The 19325-nt window shown below is 33.1% G+C and overlaps 1 protein-coding gene across 1 annotated transcript in view; it reads left to right on the top strand.

Annotated features, from left to right (window-relative positions):
• The window catches only part of LOC145242125 (structural maintenance of chromosomes protein 3-like), an 82843-nt gene that overhangs the window by 10971 nt on the left and 52547 nt on the right, over positions 1-19325 (top strand). The window contains exons 3-10 of the mRNA XM_080105048.1: positions 1423-1461; positions 2722-2861; positions 6018-6097; positions 7729-7807; positions 8807-8924; positions 12454-12568; positions 14705-14765; positions 17765-17845. Coding sequence (XP_079961174.1) covers positions 1423-1461; positions 2722-2861; positions 6018-6097; positions 7729-7807; positions 8807-8924; positions 12454-12568; positions 14705-14765; positions 17765-17845 — 713 coding nt within the window. The remainder of the gene's footprint in view (positions 1-1422; positions 1462-2721; positions 2862-6017; positions 6098-7728; positions 7808-8806; positions 8925-12453; positions 12569-14704; positions 14766-17764; positions 17846-19325) is intronic.

Consider the following 19325-nt stretch of genomic DNA (forward strand, 5'->3'; position numbering starts at 1 on the left):
AAATTGGAAACATAATGCAGAACTCTTAATTTCTTTATTTAAACTAACACTTGCAAACAAGAAATGTGGTGGAATTACTGGTAGGTTGAGAAATGATAACGAGTTTGTGTGCAAGAAATGTACGACAATAATGACTGATGAGAACTCAGATGCGGAGGAATTATATGATTGTTGAAGCCATCAGACTTTTTTTTTTTTTTTTTTTTTTTTTTTTTTTTTTTTTTTACATAGGCATCACCACATTATCAAGGCCCAGAGGCCACTCAAGGATAAGGGTTAAAGAGTGTACAGTAGAAATTGGACAATATAGTAATCATTAGTAATGAAAATTTGGTAAATTTGATAACTTATATAGAACGGCTCATCAAGAACTTATTTACTTTAGACTTGAAGACAACCATATTGTAGTCAGCCGGAAAGCAGGAAAACGGAAGACAATTCCACAGGCGTGCAGTTCTAAGAAAGAAGCTTTGTGCATGGAATCTACGTTTAGGTTTAGGCACAGATAAAGAGTGTTATCTAGGTGATACCATTGGAGCATAATGGAATTAGCAGTGGATGGAGTAACTTTGGAAAACTTCTCCCATTACTAATCTGTCGGCTTATGGAAGAGTCTATCAAACATATATATGCAGTGTGTGATTATGTATGGAAATGAAACCTGGTTAGTGAGGGTTCAGGAAACGAGTTGCATGAAGAGATATGATAGCATGTTACAATGTCTAATGTGAGTTTTAAAGACATGCTTAGCTCTAATGACCTTAAATCATTGCACTATAGAGAGATGTGCAGAACAGGAGACTTTAATGGTATGGCCACGTTGAAAGAATGGATGAGAGTTCTTGAGTTAATAGGTGTAAAACAGTTGAAGTGGAAGAGTCAATTGTCAGAGGAAGGCAAAGGGAAAATGATATGGATGGGAAAAAGGAATAAATAAAGACCTGGCCCGAGATAGATTAGTTTGGGAATCAATTTCTAAAAGCTGTCCAACACATGTCAGCATGTAAAACAGATATGATAATGCTATGTATACTTTTTTTGTGTGCTTTTATTGTAATTAAGCAAGCTGAAATGTGTAACAATTGTGTTCCAGGATAATGAGAGATAAAGAAATAAGTTTAAAAAATAATATATTAAACATACTGTTTAATACTGTTTTGTTATTTATAGTCCCGGTCAATCATCTGAAACAAATTATGAAGCAATAAATTATTGATATAGTAGGACACTCTGTAAATAATATGTTGTACATAAAGTATCTTCAATGACTGTCTTATGCTCTTATTTTAAAGGTTCAAAAACAAATCCTTTTGCATTCAATTATGTTTTTATACCTTTTCATAACATTAATGACATTGAAAAAAAAAAAAAACTCACATAAGTGTATTTTGGAATTCTAAATCTATGTCAATTTATTTTCAGTGGGCAGAAACGGTTCAGGAAAAAGTAATTTCTTTTATGGTAAGTATTGAATTTCTTTTCTTTAGCCATTTTTGTATAAAAGCTAATTTCTCTTATCACAGTATTATCAATATTTTTTAGTCCCCCAACAAATTCACCCTTGTCTGTTCGTCTGTTTGTACTTTTCTCAATAACTACTATGCCTTGGAATTTTTTGAAATTTTGCACAATAAACATGATATGAGTTAAAAAACTAACAGAACGGATTTTTCTGGAAGCCTTTCGGGTTAAAATGGGTAAAATTGACACTTTGTACTTATTTAAAAAAAAAAATTGATGCCTTGCATTTTTATAAAACTTTCTGAAAAGTTGTAACTAACTGATTTCTATATAATTTTGTTTGTCTATACTTCGCGATAACTTGTGTGCCTCAGGGTCTCTTTTAGGGCTAATAAAAACACTCCATTTTTGGGACTATTTTACCATATTTGTTCAAATTTTTTTGTGTATGTCTATTTAGCAGTTTTGCATGGTGCTGAACTCAAATTTAAATATGTTAAGGCCTTGGGGTATTTTGGGGTTAAATGGGGAGGGGGCAAATGATTTTCTGTTTTTGCATGGTGCCGAACTGAAATTTACATATGGTAAGGCCTAAAACTGCACCATTTGTTCATTTTCACCAGGATTTGACGTCCCCTGGGGGGACTTTTGGGGTTAAATGAGGTGGAGGCAAATGGTGAACGCAGTCATTTTTTTATGCCTCCTTCACTGTGCACTCACAGGGGACCATGCATGCTTCACTTGTTAAATTTTGAAATCTGTTGTCTACAACTCTGTGAAAAATTATTTAAACTAAATAAAAAGTGAGACCTTTAGTGTACCCCCATCCTCCCCGGTATCCCAAGGACTTTTTGAAATTGTGACTGATGTACAGACACATATGGAGAAAGTGCCCCTGTATGAGTCGATAGACATTTCTTGCTATATTCTTCAATCCAAAACTGATATCTTCCTTACTGATTTTTATTTTTAAGTGATTGTTTAAAAATATCTCATATTAGCAGCCATTTGGATCAAAGTTGAGTGATTTTGAAAATAAATTGTAACTAAGTAATGTTGTTATCAATAACGTACAACAAATGAAAATCGTCTAATCAAAAGCAATGTTTCATTTGTTAACATTGAAATGATAGATTTTTAAATTAAAGAAATGCATGAATTATGTATTTTTTATTTTGTATTAAACAAAAGAAAAACATGTTCGTTAATTATGTATTATCACCATTTGTTTACAACAATATTTTTGTTTTTCTTCCTCAGCTATTCAGTTTGTATTGTCGGATGAATTTAGTCATCTTCGTCCTGAGCAGCGACAAGCATTGTTGCACGAAGGCACAGGACCCAGAGTCATCTCTGCTTTTGTTGAGATCATATTTGACAATTCAGACAACAGAATTCCGGTAAGCATTTAAATTTTCTTTTAATTTTATATATTAGACTAGCTGATTTTGTTGGCATGCTATTGCTTTGCAAAGTTTGCTACTTGAAACATTGATTAAAAATCATTTAAAGCATTTCTTTCATAATGTGGTTGTAAGCATCAAACAAAATCGTTTCCATACATTCATATAAATAAGCATTACAAATTTAATCTGATGAGACCGAAAGAAAGCAATTAATGTTATCACTTCACTTGTTCAAAAGGAGCATTTGAACATAAATGCTTATTTAAAGCAATAAATCAAAACGAACATGGCTGCTTGTGCAGTTTAGCAAAGATATTAAAAAACAAAGATAAAGAAAAAATCTCTATGATGTTTATTATAGAATGAAGTTCTAAAAGAAAATCACTTAATTTGATCAGTAGGGTTTTTAAAAACTTAGGTACTTGTGCAGTTTAGTCAAGACATTAAAAAATGAAAATATCGAAAAAAGGTTATATTTCACGTATCCGTTATGAAACGAAGTTCTCCAAAAAAAAAAAAATTCACTTAATTTCATCAAGAAGCTTTTTTTTTTTTTTTTTACAGCGAAAAAACAATTTGTTATGATACCGAGGAAAAGGTTCGATTTTTAGGAAGAAAAGCTCGAATTAAAGATGGGAAGAAAGTGTCGGCACTTTACATTGAGTTATCTCCCCGTAGCATGTTGTTCAGCTTCAACAAATTTCACAATGGCTGACTTCAACACACTCTCATAAGAACATATTTTTCCACTTAAAACAAAAAACCTACTTGATCAAATTAAATGAAATTTTTTTTGGAGATCTTCAGTCCAAAACAGATATGTACAATATAACCTTTTTTTCGATATTTTCATTTTATAATGTCTTGACTAAACTGTACAAGTGCCAAATTTTTTTTACAAAGGGAAATCAACTTTTAGTTAGATAGCAACGTAGACATTTTCGTAATTTCCAGCTACGAGGAGGTGTGGGGGTGGTGGGAGAGAAAACTCCACCTAATTCTTAAAGTTGGTCAAAATTTGACAAGATTATTTTCTTACTTTATTAATTTTGAATATGTCATTAAAATAATGTGTCCAGAATAAAATTAAAACAAAATCAAAATAATATAAAAACTGTATGAGGGACATTTTGGCAAACTGTAAGAATTAGATGGAGTTATCTCCCCCTGGTGCCCCCCTTCTCGTAGCTGAAAATAGCCAAGATGGCTGCTTTGCGATCAGTCTCACTAAAATTTGATTTTTCTCTGTAAAAAAACAATAAAAAAACTGCTTGATCAAATGAAGGGATTTCTTATGAGAATTTCATTGCATAACAATAGATTTTTCTTTATATTAATTTTTTAATGTCTTTGCTAAACTGTACTAATCATTGAATTAAAAAGCAATAACAAATAATAGTTAATTAATAAATGATGTTTATGAAAACCAGTATGTAAATAAACAACAAATTTATCTTTTAAATGTGACCAAATTGGTTTGAAAATTTTAAATATTAAACATAAAATAATTTCTAATGCAACTAGGTCACAAATTTGTAGGTAAAGCAAAATATTTAGTTATTGACTAGTTTATCCGACTCTGTTTTCTTTAAAATAGTTTATGTTTGTATTAGTGATCAGTAGGGTATTGCTAACGGAATGTTCTTTCCATTGTTTTGACTCTCCAGTATATATCCGACACAGTCAATCAACCGAGAACCACATCAGTCTATATAAAAACATATAAGATATTAACAGATATATACTTAAGAGTTAAAACAATGAAAAGAATATGCTGTTGTCAACGCCCTAGTAATCAGTTTTAAAAGATTGGAGACTAATGCAGTAATAATGAAGAATGGTATAATTATTAACATGTTTACTTGATCATGGCTGACGGAATAAAAACTGTATCCCAGTGGATTTCTTTCAGTTCGAGACAATGCATCTGACGGAGATCAAAATGATGTGAAAGTAACAACCAAGATGCGAATAGTAGTCCAAATAATACAGACCTAAATAATCCTAAAAAATTTCAAAACACAGTATTTGGTGTTTTAAATAAAATCTGTGTGTGTGCATGTATTTTTCGCATTAACGTAACTAATATTTACACATTTTTTATTTACTGTTGATCGAATATTTATTGAAAGAAAGGGTACTTGTACAGTTTAATCAAGACATTAAAAAATGAAAATATTATAAAACGTTATATTGAATGTACATGGAATTAAGTTCTTTAAAAAAAAAAAAAATTCATTTAATTTTATCAAGGATTTTTTTTTTTTTTTTTTTACAGAGGAAAAGCAATTTATGACACTGAGCAAAAGGTAGCCATGCTTCGATTTTCAGACCACAAGGAAAGAAGAGAAGTTGTTATTTAACATGAGGAGGAAAGGGTGTCGGCGCTTTAGACTGAGTTATCTCCCCGTGACTTCCCCTCCTCCTTCCTTGTGATGTAAAATTTCAAACATGGCTACCTTCAGCTCACTGTCATAAAAATTCTTTTTCCGCTGTAAAAATAAAATAAACTACTTGATCAAATTAAGTGGAATTTTTTTTTTTTTGAACTTCATTCCATAACGAGTATGTACAATATAACTTTTTTTCAATATTTTCATTTTTTTTTTTAATATCTTGATTAAACTGTACAAGTACCAAATAAAGAGTTACAATAGTGTAAAACAAAACTTTGAATTAAAAAAAAAAAAATTATGAAATAAAATCCACTAGCATGCATTTTGTTTTTTTCAATTTTAGCAATTTTAATCTTGTGTTAATATTTGAAAAAAAAAAAACAATACTTTGTGACCCTTGCAAATTTGTAATGACTTTAAAGCATTTAAACTGTCAAATCTACTTACATTTGCATTTTATGAATTGCGATTAAAACATTAGCCTAATGAAATTATTGTTCTATAACAATTTCATTTAATAATCTAACGAGCAGTGTAATAGTTAAATTTAAAATTGGTAAAAACATAAATATATGCATCTACTCGCATGTTGCGAAAATTTTTAAACTGTTCTAAAAATATAAAACAATCAAAATCCTGATCATTGTTTGAGAAAACCCATTTTCAAGAATATTTCAAACATAATCCATGTAATCCATAATTCGGTTAAGGATGAAATAATCAATAAAAAAATAATCTATTTTCTATTTAACAGATTGACAAGGATGAAGTGGTCCTTCGGCGTGTGATTGGCTCCAAGAAGGACCAGTATTTCTTAGACAAGAAAATGGTTACGTAAGTATTTTACTCATATTTTGCAGGTGGGATAACAGACACAGAATATGGAATCGTTGGGGTCTCCTAACTATATCGTCATTATCCACTCGTATCCGAGTATTGGGTCCTGTCACTATCTTTGGGATGGATGCTTGTGTGTGACATGGCTGTTGAGTCTGAGTCTATGGTGGAAAAGTTGTAGACAGTGTTCGCAGGGTAGGGTGTGGGGGGGGGGTCGTTCTCGTTGCCCTGTTCTTCTTCTCTTATCCTCTTCATTTTCTTTCCTTCTCTCTTCACGGTGCCTTTGTGTGCTGCTTCTCTCTCTTTCTGTCCCTGGCAAATTCTTCCCACGAGGACAGGTTGTTATTTGTTAGAGCAAGAGTGTGCTTAAATTGATCTTTGTAGCACATTTTTGGGGCTCCCCATGACCTCATACCCTGGGCCAGTTCCCTGTACAGCATTTTCTTGAGGAGCCTTGAATTATCCATCCTGTGAACATGCAGAGGTGGTGGTGAATGATGGTAGCCTCTATGTTGGTCACTGAAGTCCGTTTCAGGGCTTCAACATTAGTGGTGCGGCTCTCCCAGTGGATTTTAAAAATCTGCCTTAGTTTGGTCTGTTGGAAGCATTCCAGATTTTCCATATTGCTTCTATACAGCATCCATGTGTCACATGTGTATAGGAGCATGGAAAGGACTACTGCCCAAAACACGGTCCTGGATATGACCTAAAACTATATCCGATGGTGAGGCCTCACCTTGCGGGACTTGGGGAGTGTGGATCCACCCTTTAATTGCCATTGCTCCCAGGTCCACTCTGACCCGGAGTGGTAGTACTTGTTAGGGTCCCAACTATGGGTTAAATAGAATCTGACTTAAAAAAAATAATATACTCCATTAAAAATCGTTCCTCAAAATAACTAGATTCGGCATTAAATAACCTGAAAAAGGTTGATATGCCATAAAACAAAAACAACCAACCAACTGCCCAAAACACCATTATTTTGGTGACCATCCTTAGTGCGTGGTTGTTGAAAATGCATCAGTTGAGTCGGCCAAAGGCGGAGTGGGCTGCGTTGATCCTGTTCTCCACGTTGTTCTTACATGTAGGAGCAGATGTGAGTATGCTCCCTAAGTAGGGAAACTGGTTCACTTTTTCTAGTGGTTCGTTATTTATTGTGGTGGTAAAGTTTGGGAGTATCAGTCCTGGTGTATGTTGGATGAGGATCTCGGTCTTGTCCCTATTGACCTGCATCCCAAAGCTTTCATAGGCAGTTATATGCATGAACATGATGATAAAGACAGGTGCATATACATGGACGAGCTGATGTAGGGAGGCAGGCATACGGACATAAACACATTGATTTAGACGAGCAGGCAGATAGAAGGCTTTGATAAATCCGTATAGATTTGAACAAGCAGAATAAATGAGGATTTGTGTAGGTTTATTATTTTTAATTCGATCCAATATATTTGAGAATAACATAACAGATTTTTTAGTTCATTTAAGAATTAGATTCATGAATATATATTTTTTTTAAGAAGTTATAACATAGTTTCATATATTTTTTTAAAATAAATATTATTAAATCTGTTTTATACATATATTAAACTATACATGCATGTATTTTTTTTTTTTTTGCTTTTTAGAAAGACAGACGTCATGAATCTTCTTGAGAGTGCTGGCTTCTCCAGAAGTAATCCTTACTATATTGTTAAACAAGGAAAGGTAAGTAATCAAGTTTCTTCAATCTTTATTTATTCAAAAACACACACACATGCGCAACACGCATACACATACACTACAGAGAAAACCCGAAAGAACTGTTCTCATTGTTAAAGCAACCATGACTGTGGCCTCAATAAAAGTCGAGCATGGCAAAATTATCAAATATTAGGACCTCAAGAATAACTTGAAAACAATATATTAGTAAAGTACATAAGTAAACATACCAGTTAATGAAAGAAACATCGCCCCCCCCCAAAAAAAAAATACATAGGCATATTCTGTAGAAGACCAAGTTGTGAAGTCCAGATAACAGCTAAGAAGGGATAACATCAATCCTCAGATATAGGAGGGTGCCCTTGATCTTTTAGAACTAACTGAACTAAAAAAAAAAAAATAAAAATATAGGAAACCAAAATATTAAAATATTACCAATGTTTTGGTCAATTAGACCTTCCTTTAGGTTTATTCGCAGATTGTCTTAATGTTGTATATGTTGAAAAGCAATGTCATTGACTTCTGTTAAATCTTGGTCAAGCGATTGAGGACGAAGCATCCACCTTCTGTTAGATGTTTTACGGTTTGTGATGTTATGCCACATGGACATTTAGGGTTGCAAACTTATTTTCATTTCTGTCAGGTATCTCCAGATTTGCCAACTTTCGTCCTTGTGCACAGACATGACCTCTCTGATCATTTTGACCTGAAGCAAGAACTTCAGCATTTCTGCCCCCCTACTTTATCCAATGACACAACTATGCATCAGACTAATATTTAACTTCATTTTTATCGTGCATGGAATTTTCTTTTTCTTTAACCTCATATTGTTACATACCAAAAATGAAATTTTGTTACACCAGTTTTTATAAGCAGAAGATTATGTTGTTTCATATGAATAGTACATTTTCAGATTTCAATTGATTTCTGCAGAAATGTACAAAGTGTTTCATGATTTTGTTTTTTATCTAAAAAAAAAAAAAAAAAATGATTTATGCTTTGCAGATCAACCAAATGGCTACAGCTCCAGATTCCCAACGTCTCAAGCTGTTGAGAGAAGTTGCAGGAACCCGTGTGTATGATGAACGCAAAGAGGAAAGTAAAGTGATCCTCCGAGAAACAGGTAAATCACCAGATATCCCACTTCCCACTTTCTCCATTTTTAGGATGGTAGAAAAATAATCGTGGTCTTTGGATTTAGAAATGATGGCTTATTGAATCTGTTTGTATTGTAGGCAGATTGTGAGTGTGATAAAAACAAAATTTTCCACAGGTTAGGTAAAGGAGAAATTGGACAATTCTATTAGAATTTCAAGTGTAGAATTAAAGCTATATGTACAAGACGTTGCATGATGGGAAGAAGTAAATGACAGAGAAGCAAGATAAATTCTACCTGTTGACGTCAAAATGAGGGACATTTTTGGGAGGATGCAGTGTATGCATTAGAACTAGTAACGTGGGTGAAAAAAATATATATCTTTCGGGTTAAAAATTATCACCTTACTTGTTGGAATTGTTATTTAATTTTCTAAGTAATGGGTAAAAAAAAATTTCTCAGAAACTTCATTTTCAGAACTGAATTTCAAAATGCAAATTCTCACATAATGATGGGAAATTGTTTGATGGTACGAAACCTATTGATCAGTTCATCGGATTTAAATACGCAAGTGTTGTAATCAAAGTATTAGGGTTAACAGTCAGTTGATAGGGTACAATTACACAAATATTCAGGATAGAAATAGAGAATATAAGAACAGAATAATACATTAATAATAATAATGCCCGGTCGTAAAATATGCTTAAATATATTTTAATTTGTCCAGATTTCGTATATCTATATATATAAAAGCGAAAATGTGTGTGTGTTAGTGTGTGCACTTTTTCTGTATGTCTGCGAAAGGCTTTTTTCAGGGGGGGGCTGCTCGGTCGGCTCAATCCTTAAAACTTTTTAGATGCTGTCTAAATCATAATATCTACGAGTTAAGAACAGAGGTCATGTCTATCTTTAATTTGCCCGACTTTTACGTGCTATTTTTGAGATTTTTTTTAGATCGCTGCGTCTTTGTTTCGCTTTTCAGTATAAAAAAGCAAAACAGTAAAATCGTATCAGCATTTCCTGGCACACGGAAAGCGATAGGCGTTTGATCAATGTCGGTTTTCATTGTCATATCAGAAAATTGCTTTCATTTGAACACACTCCCCTAATAAAGGGGGGGGGCTGGTTTTCCCCACACGTTAGGGAAACAAAACAAGACAAAGTTGGGGGGAGGGGGAATCCAAAATAACTACCCCGCAGTTAAAATTCAATGCGGAAACGTTAAGTGCGTTTCATTCCCTGTGGTGTCATGTTTGACCTCATGAAACATGCACCTGTTTGTGTCACATCACTTTTTAATCATTTTATTTCCCACATTCTCACTTCTCTACCAGCGTCGTATGGCGGGAAGTCATCAGCCTATTAACCTTAAGGGTTCGGGTTCGAGCCTAACTACCAACCAAAACTTTTTTTCTTTTACACCTCCAAACAACCGGGCGATGCCAGGTACTCCTGCTAGTATTATTATAAAGCTGTGATTTCAAAAGTAAAAATAAAGCGTTTGGGTGCTATCAGCTAAAATTAAAACCAAAATCAAAACTAGCATTCAAAGCTGGTGACGTTATCACTGTACCAACGTGACACGCATATGATCTGATTAAAAATAAACTAAAATGAATACAAAATGTATAACGATTTTTTTCAATTTTGATCTTTTTGACCCTTAAAACTATTTTATTGGCTAAAGACCCATAAAAGAATGGTCCATTAAAAATTCAATCATTTGGGGCCCCTATCACCGTTCTGCAATTTTTAGTTTCGGAAGACAGACATTGAGTTTTATAAATTAGATTTATAAACCGTTAGTTGATTCAGTAAATTTATGGTTTTGCCTTTGTTTTTCGCTTGATCTTTCCAGAGAGGAAAACTTACCTTTTCTTGCAATTTGGTTTAATTATTAATTTAATGAGATCAAATTTTTACCATAATCAATTAACTTTAACTTTCAAAATTCCATTTATAAAAAAAAGAAAGACTAATATAGTTAAAAAATCAAAACTATTGATGCAATTTAACGCTGATCCATTTTATTTTTTTCGTTAAATTATCTAAATGTAACGATTTTTTAACAAAAAATTAAGGGAGATAACACAGGTGGTGGGGAAGAACAAAAATGGAAATAAAATTACTCATGGACAACATTGGACAGGTACAATTAATAAATCATAATTACGAGGGACGTTCCAAAAGAAATGCCACTTATCTTTTATTCTGTTCAAATTGATCAGACGGAATTGCAAATTGCATCGTTATGAGGACTAAACTTGTGCACTTATGACCTGAAAGTTTCATCTCTCTGTTGTAGATATTGACAATTTGAAACTCTAAGAAAGCACATCCTGTTATGGATGTGTGTCATTGAATTTGTTTGTGCAGAAAAAATTAAACTGATCAACATTCACTGGTGCCTGTTGAATGTTTACGAAGCTGATGCAGTTTATGTTACCACAGTTAGGAGATGGGTTTGTCGATTTCATAGTGGCAATAGATGTGAGTTACAAAGTGCGCTCTGGACTTTTACAAACAAGACCTCAAAAGAGGTTAGCAAACGCGCATTGAGAATGGTGGGGACTATGTAGAAAAATAATCACAGGAGCACAAAAGGTCATTTTGATGGTACTATTCCCGTCTTTGTAGCTTTTCAACGTTTTAGTTTTTTTTATCAAAAACTAGGACGCCTTACTTTTGGAACGATCCTCATACTTTTATTTAGATTTTTTAATTCATAAAACAATTAAAAACAAAGATGTAGAAAATTGTTACTTCATCAGAAATACTGGAGAAATGAACGTCAGCTGATATGTAAAAATATAAGCTTCACTGATGATGAGAACAATAGGCTGAATAAAAAAAAAAAAGAATTTTAATCATGTCTAATAGCACTCTATTTTAGAGGTCATCATTCAAACTTCTTGGCCTAACATTCACAAGTAACATGAATTGGAACAAATACATGGAAGACATTGCCAAGGCTGCTACAAAAAAGGTGGGCTCCCTCTACTGTGCTAGAAAACCTTACATTTGTCAGTATTTTAAAGCTACTATTCCACCTATGCAGGGAATATTTTTGGCACATCAACCACTTGTTTTTCTCTATTAGACTGGGTTCAAAAAAGAGCGTTGAGTCTGTCAACCCAGTTTTAGTCACATTGCTGTAATGTTGCATCCTGATGCTTGTTTTATAAATACTTCAATGAACTCGCAACACTAGTGACCCCCTCAATGTAAATACCCCCCCCCCCCCCCCGACAAGGAACAAAATCTCACGCATTCACCGTTTCTAGATGCCAGAATGCTTTTTACTTAAATAGTTTCTTGCTGCAAGCTGTTAGCCTTGGGAATTACTTCCGTCTAGCTTGCTTCCCTGGTTACATTAATATGCTGAAATTTAAATGTAATGTGAACAAACAACTGCTCAACACACTATTTAGAATGTTCCTGTAAACATGGTCCTTAATCCACAAGAACCACTTGTGGCACAGTGGCAATGGGTCTTGTTTTAAAATCTTCTTGTACTCAATTTGAAATAGCATACATTTTTGTTTCTGTTTTTCAGAGGGCAAACGTGAAAAGATTAATGATTTGCTGAAATACATTGAAGAACGTTTAAAAACTCTGGAAGAAGAGAAAGAAGAACTCAAAGAATATCAGAAATGGGACAAAATGAGAAGGTTAGTTGATTGGAGAAATTATTAATCATTTTTGATTTTATGAAACAACTAGCAGGTCACCTGGCATTGCGCGGTCGTAAAATACGCTTAAATACGATATGTTGATTAATGCAGATTTTGTATTATTATATATATAACTTATATATTTTAGTGTCCCAAATAGTTATGCATGATGTTTTTCTTATGGTTATGTGTAATTTTTTTAATGTATCGTGGGTGTTATGCATGCCCCTCTTCCAACCACCAGGGAAGCAAAGCACAGTATGTCTTCATGACTTTACTATTTACTGTATGTACTTGTGTATAAGTCGATGTGCATTTTAAGACCAGAAATTGTGTAATTTTAGGTATTAACTGTGTATAAGTCGATTGTAAATTCTAGATAAGTTAAATGATCCATCTCATGGCTCTTTCTTGCACAGATAATTTCCTTTTTGGTATTTTTTTTTTTTTTTTGTTAGACAGTATAAATTATTTCTTAGCATTCCAAGTGATAATATGTGCATTTACGAAAGTGTGGTCTATTCGATTTTCATATATAAAAGTGATCCCATGCACACTTACATGCAATGAATGCAAATGTTGCTAATCAGACATTCTGATCAAGGTGCAGTTACTGTTTTTAGACATAATTTATGTCACGCACCATAATAACATAAATGCATTCATTGCACGAGCCGTAATATACCGTAATAATGTGAACGCATGCATTAAGTGCCATTAAATGGTTTCATTAAATAATTGTCATTAAATTGTTAAAACTTGTTGAACTTAGGGAAAAACGACATCATAAACACTACATTTCCTAACCTACTAAAAAAAATCTCATATCATCACCGAATACATCATATCAAACTTAGGCCTATAGCCACATCTAGAGAGTGAACATTGTAAGAGCTATTCCAATTATTATTAAGCCTCCCACTGAAAAACCGTGCATGTCCTTACATGCTGGCAAACACACTGCAGTGGGGTTCGGAAGGAATGCGATTAATTACTGGGATTACCGGTATATATCGAGTGCACAAACAAAATGGCATTTTCTAAGTCATGGTCAAGTGCCGAGTCGCTCTTTTTGATGTTTTTTTTTCCAAAAACATTGCCTATGTTGACCTCCAAAAAATAAGCTTGAAATCGTCTCCCAAATATATATGGTATATAAAAAAATTGTTTATTCGATAATTCTTTCTTTAAACACAAAGTACATATGCTTATTTTTTAATCCAGTTCATAACTCGCACGTCAAAAACAGATTCTGCTTTGATTTCCAAAAGCATTCTCATGAACATATTCTCATTAAACCTATATTTTATTAGCTCACTTTTGTTGCTATATTCATCTATTTAGTTATTGTAATAGCAATTATGAATTATAATTATTATTACTTTCTTTAAATCCCGATAAATAATGTTTTTTTGGTCCCCCGACAAAAGAAGGGTAGACCTGTAAATTCACCTTTGTCCATTTGTCCGTTCATCTGTCCGCACTTTTCTCAATAACTACGCCTTGGAATTTTTTGAAATTTTGCACAAACATTAAACATGATATGAGTAAAAAAGTAACAACGTATTTTCTGAGAAAACGCCAGTTTTTCCCTTAGAGGTACCTTTCGTGTTAAAATGGCTAAAATTGACACTTTTGTGCTTATTAAAAACAAATTGATGCCTTGGATTTTTATAAAAACTTTCTGAAACTGATTTCTATATAATTTTGTTTGTCTATATTTCGCGATAATGCCCCAGAGGCTCCTTTAAGGTTAATAAAAACACTCCATTTTTGGAACTATTTTACCATATTTGTCCAAAATTTTCTGTTTATGTCTATTTAGGAGTTTTGCATGGTACTGAACTCAAATTTAAATATGATAAGACCTTAGGGACTTTTGGGACTAAATGGAATAGGCGGGGGGGGGGGTGTGTAAATTATGGACGTAGTCAGAACTCAAATTTACATATGTTAAGGCTTAAGCCTGCACTGTTTGCTGACCTTAGTCATTTCTTTAATGCCTCGTTCACTGTGCACTCACAGGGGACCATGCATGCTTCACTTGTTTTGTTTTTTGTTTTTTTACTTTGCCATCAAACAGATGAATGAGATGAAAATAAAACAAATAATTTGTAAATTTCTCTTTCTTAGATCATTGGAGTACACAATTCATGATCATGAACTGCGGGACACACGAAAAAAACTGGATGAGGTAATGTTGACTTGTTTTTATCACTGAATGGCAAAGCTATTTAGTTTTGTTTCATTGTTGTACAGTGTGAAGCAGGTGTTAGTGTGATTACAAGAATTTAAAGTGGATGAAATAAGTTTAGGGAACTTCTACTATTACTAACTAGCAGAGCGTTACCACTGTCAACCAACTAAAGAGTCTATTAGGTTTTTTTAAAAAATTTTCTTCCTTTGAAGATTGTAACGCTGGGTATGGGGCAGCCAACATTGCACTGCTTTTTATTGAAAACAACCGAGAGCTCTTTTAGTATCCTCGTTGTTCCCTTAAGTGCAATTGTCTGGATCTCTTTTTCACTTGGTTCCCCAGGAATATTAGTTAGGTAGGACTTCAGGTTCTTCTTTATAAGCCCTGTGGCACCTATAATAACTGGTATGATTGATCTCTCCCTAAGATTCCAGATGTGTACGCAGTATGATGATGTATGAAATTGAAACGTGATTAGTGAGGGTTGAGGACATGCATTGCATGGAGAGAAATGATATGAATATGATATGAATGGATGTGTAATCGCAAATGAAGATTAGATCTGGACAATATAAGGTGTGTACGGAAGAGTAAATTTTAATGGTATGGCCACTTTGTAAGGTTGAATGGGAGTTCTTGTGTTAGATGTAGAAAGTTCAGTTCACAGAAGAAAGCCAAAGAAAAAAAGGAGGGGTGGGTGATAAAAATTGACGTTGAGGATAAATAAAGATTAAGTCATGTTAGTTTGGAAGTTAATTTCTTAAAGCCGTCCAACACATGCCAGCATATAAAACAGATATTAAATTGAATGTAATTATTTTTATCTCTTTCCTGTATTGGTTCATTCTATAGTGGTTTTATGCAAATTTGAAGATTTGCTTGTTTTCAAAGATAACTAGCTTTATCTACCCAGCATTGCATGAGATACAGTTAAATCATTTGTTTTTGATTTCTATTTGTTTGCACATTTTTCAATTAAGAGAAACAACTATTATGTTTTAATTTAAAATGAGTTATTCCCCTTGTTGATTATTATTTTTAGTCAATTAAAACTGTTTCTTATTAGCAGTTGTCTGGATCGGACTAAATAATATTAAAAAGGAATTGTAGCTATTGCTAATAATTATATATACATCAATAACAAATAAAAATTGGTTTGTCAGAATCAAAGTTTCATGTATCAGCTTAAATGCTATTTAGGTCCAATTTAAACAAGATAATATGCTTTTATTGAAATATAGAAAAGGTTAGATTTAGATTTGGTCAAATAAAAACTGAGTAAAAGAAATAATATGCCTTAAAAGATTTTCGTCATTGGGAGATGGGAAATTTTCATGTAATTTCTTTGAAAGGATATTCAAATTGACTTTCAAAGTTATTCAGAATTAGTCAAAAGCTAAGTTTGATTTGCCAGCTTAAATGCTATTTGAGTCTGACTTTATATGTTAGATTAAACAACTAAAAACAGAAGGTCAAGTGAATTCATGGTCAACATGTTCAGTTGAGGCACTGCAAAATAAAAATATGAACAATTAAATTCAAAATGGAGTGCTAACAAAAAATGAACATAACAACAAGAGAGATGGCTGAAAATGCCACTAAGAAATTGTTGAATATTGGGTTTTCATGGAATCATGAAAATCTATAAGTTACGAGAGCAATATCTGTTTCAGCTACATGAATTAAGAAAGAAATGGTACGGAAAAACTGTAAGATGGCGAAGAGTAAGAATAGGGGTTCCTCAGGTGTTGTTGCAAAAATGTAGAATACTTGGAGTGAAACACAACGATGCCTCCGTTTAGTCTCGAAAGACAAAGAATACCCCTGTATGGGCAGCTGCACATGTGATTATGAGGCAAGGGTTGTGCAATTTCCAACCTCACCTCTCCTGAATTGACACTGCTTGAGTCCAGTGGCAAAGAGACGTTCAGGACGAATGGAAACAATGTTAAGGTAAGCAGAGAGCACATACAGCACCGAGTACTGATCAGGTTCAATGTTGCTTAACTTTGGTGATCCAGTGAAAACCTGTGTATCAACGTGATTACGCCATTGAAGTGAAACAAGAATTGAGATAATCGCAGACTTGACAAATTAGATTGTAAAAGAAAAAGTTATATCAAAAGACTAACGCAACGTGAGGATTTCCTCACGTTGCGTTAGTCTTTTGATATAACTTTTTCTTTTACAATCTAATTTGTCAAGTCTTATGATATAACAATCTAATTTGTCAACAATGTAATTGATGTCCGCTTCGTAAATGTTCAGCAGGTGCTGGTGAATATTGATCAGTTCAATTTTTCCTGCATGGAGAAATTCAATGACGCATCCCTTCTTCTGATGCATACCATACTTTTTTAGAGACTCACACTGTCAATATCTGCAACAGAGATAAAGTTTTCAGGTCATAAATGCATAAGTTCAGTCATCATAACAACGCAATTTGCAATCCATTTTAATCCATTCGAGCAGAAAAGAAAAGGCATTATTTTTGGAACGTTAAATGTTTAAAAAAAGAGGTTCTTGTCTCGAATTTCCCTTATATTATAAAACAAAATTTAAGAGAAATCTGTACTTCTGACAAAACAAAAATATATTGTAAAAATCATGTAAATTGATCAAGTTGCTTTATTTTTAAATAAGAAAATCTAATTTTATGAATACCGGTGGAGCAGCTGTCTGGTATGCCATTTTGAAAATAATCTAAAAACAAAACAAAAAAAAACAAAGGGAGATAACTGAAATAATTCAAATTTGAACGATTTATGTTGTAAGGTGTATAGATTCTCATGATTTGATTAGAAATGATTTTCTTTATAAGATTGAAACAACTTTATCAATTTATGTGATTTTAGGAATACGTTATTTTTGTCTGTTAATATGGGGGAATTCTGGACAGAAAACAGAATTTTTTTCTTGCTTGAGAAAAAATAACTTATTTCTATTGACAGGTGGTGATATTTTTCTTTTAATTGCATTTTGTTTTCGTTTTATAGCTGCAAGAGAAAAGAGAAAACAGTGGCAAAATCAGCCAGAGGCTCCGAGACAACCAGCAACAAGCCAACGACCAAGTCAAGGTAAGTAGATATCGTTAATGATGAGATTTTCCTAATAAAAGTGGTTGAATAGTAGGGTAGTCTGAATGTTAAGAATATTCAAGGAGCATGAGTCAGAAGGATACTAATCTAGAATCCGTTTATGGATCCTACAACATAAACATGATCATAATTTATCAATTATGATCATGTTTATGTTGTAGGAAAGCAGAAATTTACAATTTTGATACAGGTTCTTGTCCGTCCTGTAGATGATACCAACCTATACCTAGTGGTGAGGCGACCCCTATTATTATTACTCCCAGGTCCACTCTTATCTGGAGAAAGTATTGTCAGAATCACATATATGAGTAAAATAGGATTTGTTACATTGCTCTTCTGGTTGTTATGAAGATTAAAATTAACATGTAATGCTGCTAAACCTTATGTTTAGAATCCTTATTCTTATTGTGATCAAAATCCATTACATTGAATTTATGGATTTGGGGTGTCTGTAGAAATTGAGATTCAGGGAATCTTGTTGAATTGTGATGATGATAGAATTTTCAAATGAGAGTTTTTGGCCCCTAAAACCTCTATAAAATACTCCAAAGAAACTGAAATTTTAGAAAGGTTTATTAATGAATGTTTAATATCTATTAAAATTTTACAAAAAGGAAGATATGTGAATTTTCACAAAGGGATTCCACCCTCTTTTAACCATCAAACTTTCTTATGCTCTTTGTATAAAACTACATTAAACTAAATACATTTGAATCCCTTTCAGCTAATAATTATGTTAAAAAATTCATTATGATTGGTTAATTAGTTTTGGAGTGACTCTTAGACATGAAAATATATAATTTCAGCTAGATGGATGTATTTATTTATTGAGATTGTTGGACTGATTTCCTCATCTTGGTTGTTATAGTCACAACATTTCGGCCGTTTTGCCCTTCGGCCTTCATCAGGTGTTTTGTATCGAACTGGGAAACCGTTTGTTAGGAATCTCGAAACGTTGTGACTATAACAACCAAGATGAGGAAGTCAATCCGACAATCTCAATAAATGAAAACACCTCCTCTCAAAAATACAGACAATTACTAGATGGATGTACTTTGGTAATTTTATAGAATTACTCCTGCCTCTGGTTGGGTGCTTTTTTTTTTTTTTTTTGATATTTTTGTAAAATCATTCCTGTCTTGTAACCAAAAAGGAAAAAATTATTTTTGAGACCAAAATGGTTTAATAAAAAATACCTTTACTTATTATTATTTGGATTACTCAAACTACTGTTATCGTTTTAGGTGTTTTTTGTTCAACATTTTGGTGAATCTATCTCTGACCATCTTTATGTGTATCGTCGAATTTGGGAATCTGCACAGAATTTCAAACGGAAGCCTTAATTTAATCCACGATGATGGTAGCATGCTCTTGTTCTGTCAGCCATGACTAGGTAGAAATCTTAAGTAATTCGCAGTTGTATTTTGAATGTTGCCTTGCACTGAGGATTGAGCATTCA

This window comes from Euprymna scolopes, chromosome 21 (assembly GCF_053919585.1).
Source record: "Euprymna scolopes isolate OS-2025 chromosome 21, ASM5391958v1, whole genome shotgun sequence".
Classification (NCBI taxonomy): domain Eukaryota; kingdom Metazoa; phylum Mollusca; class Cephalopoda; order Sepiida; family Sepiolidae; genus Euprymna; species Euprymna scolopes.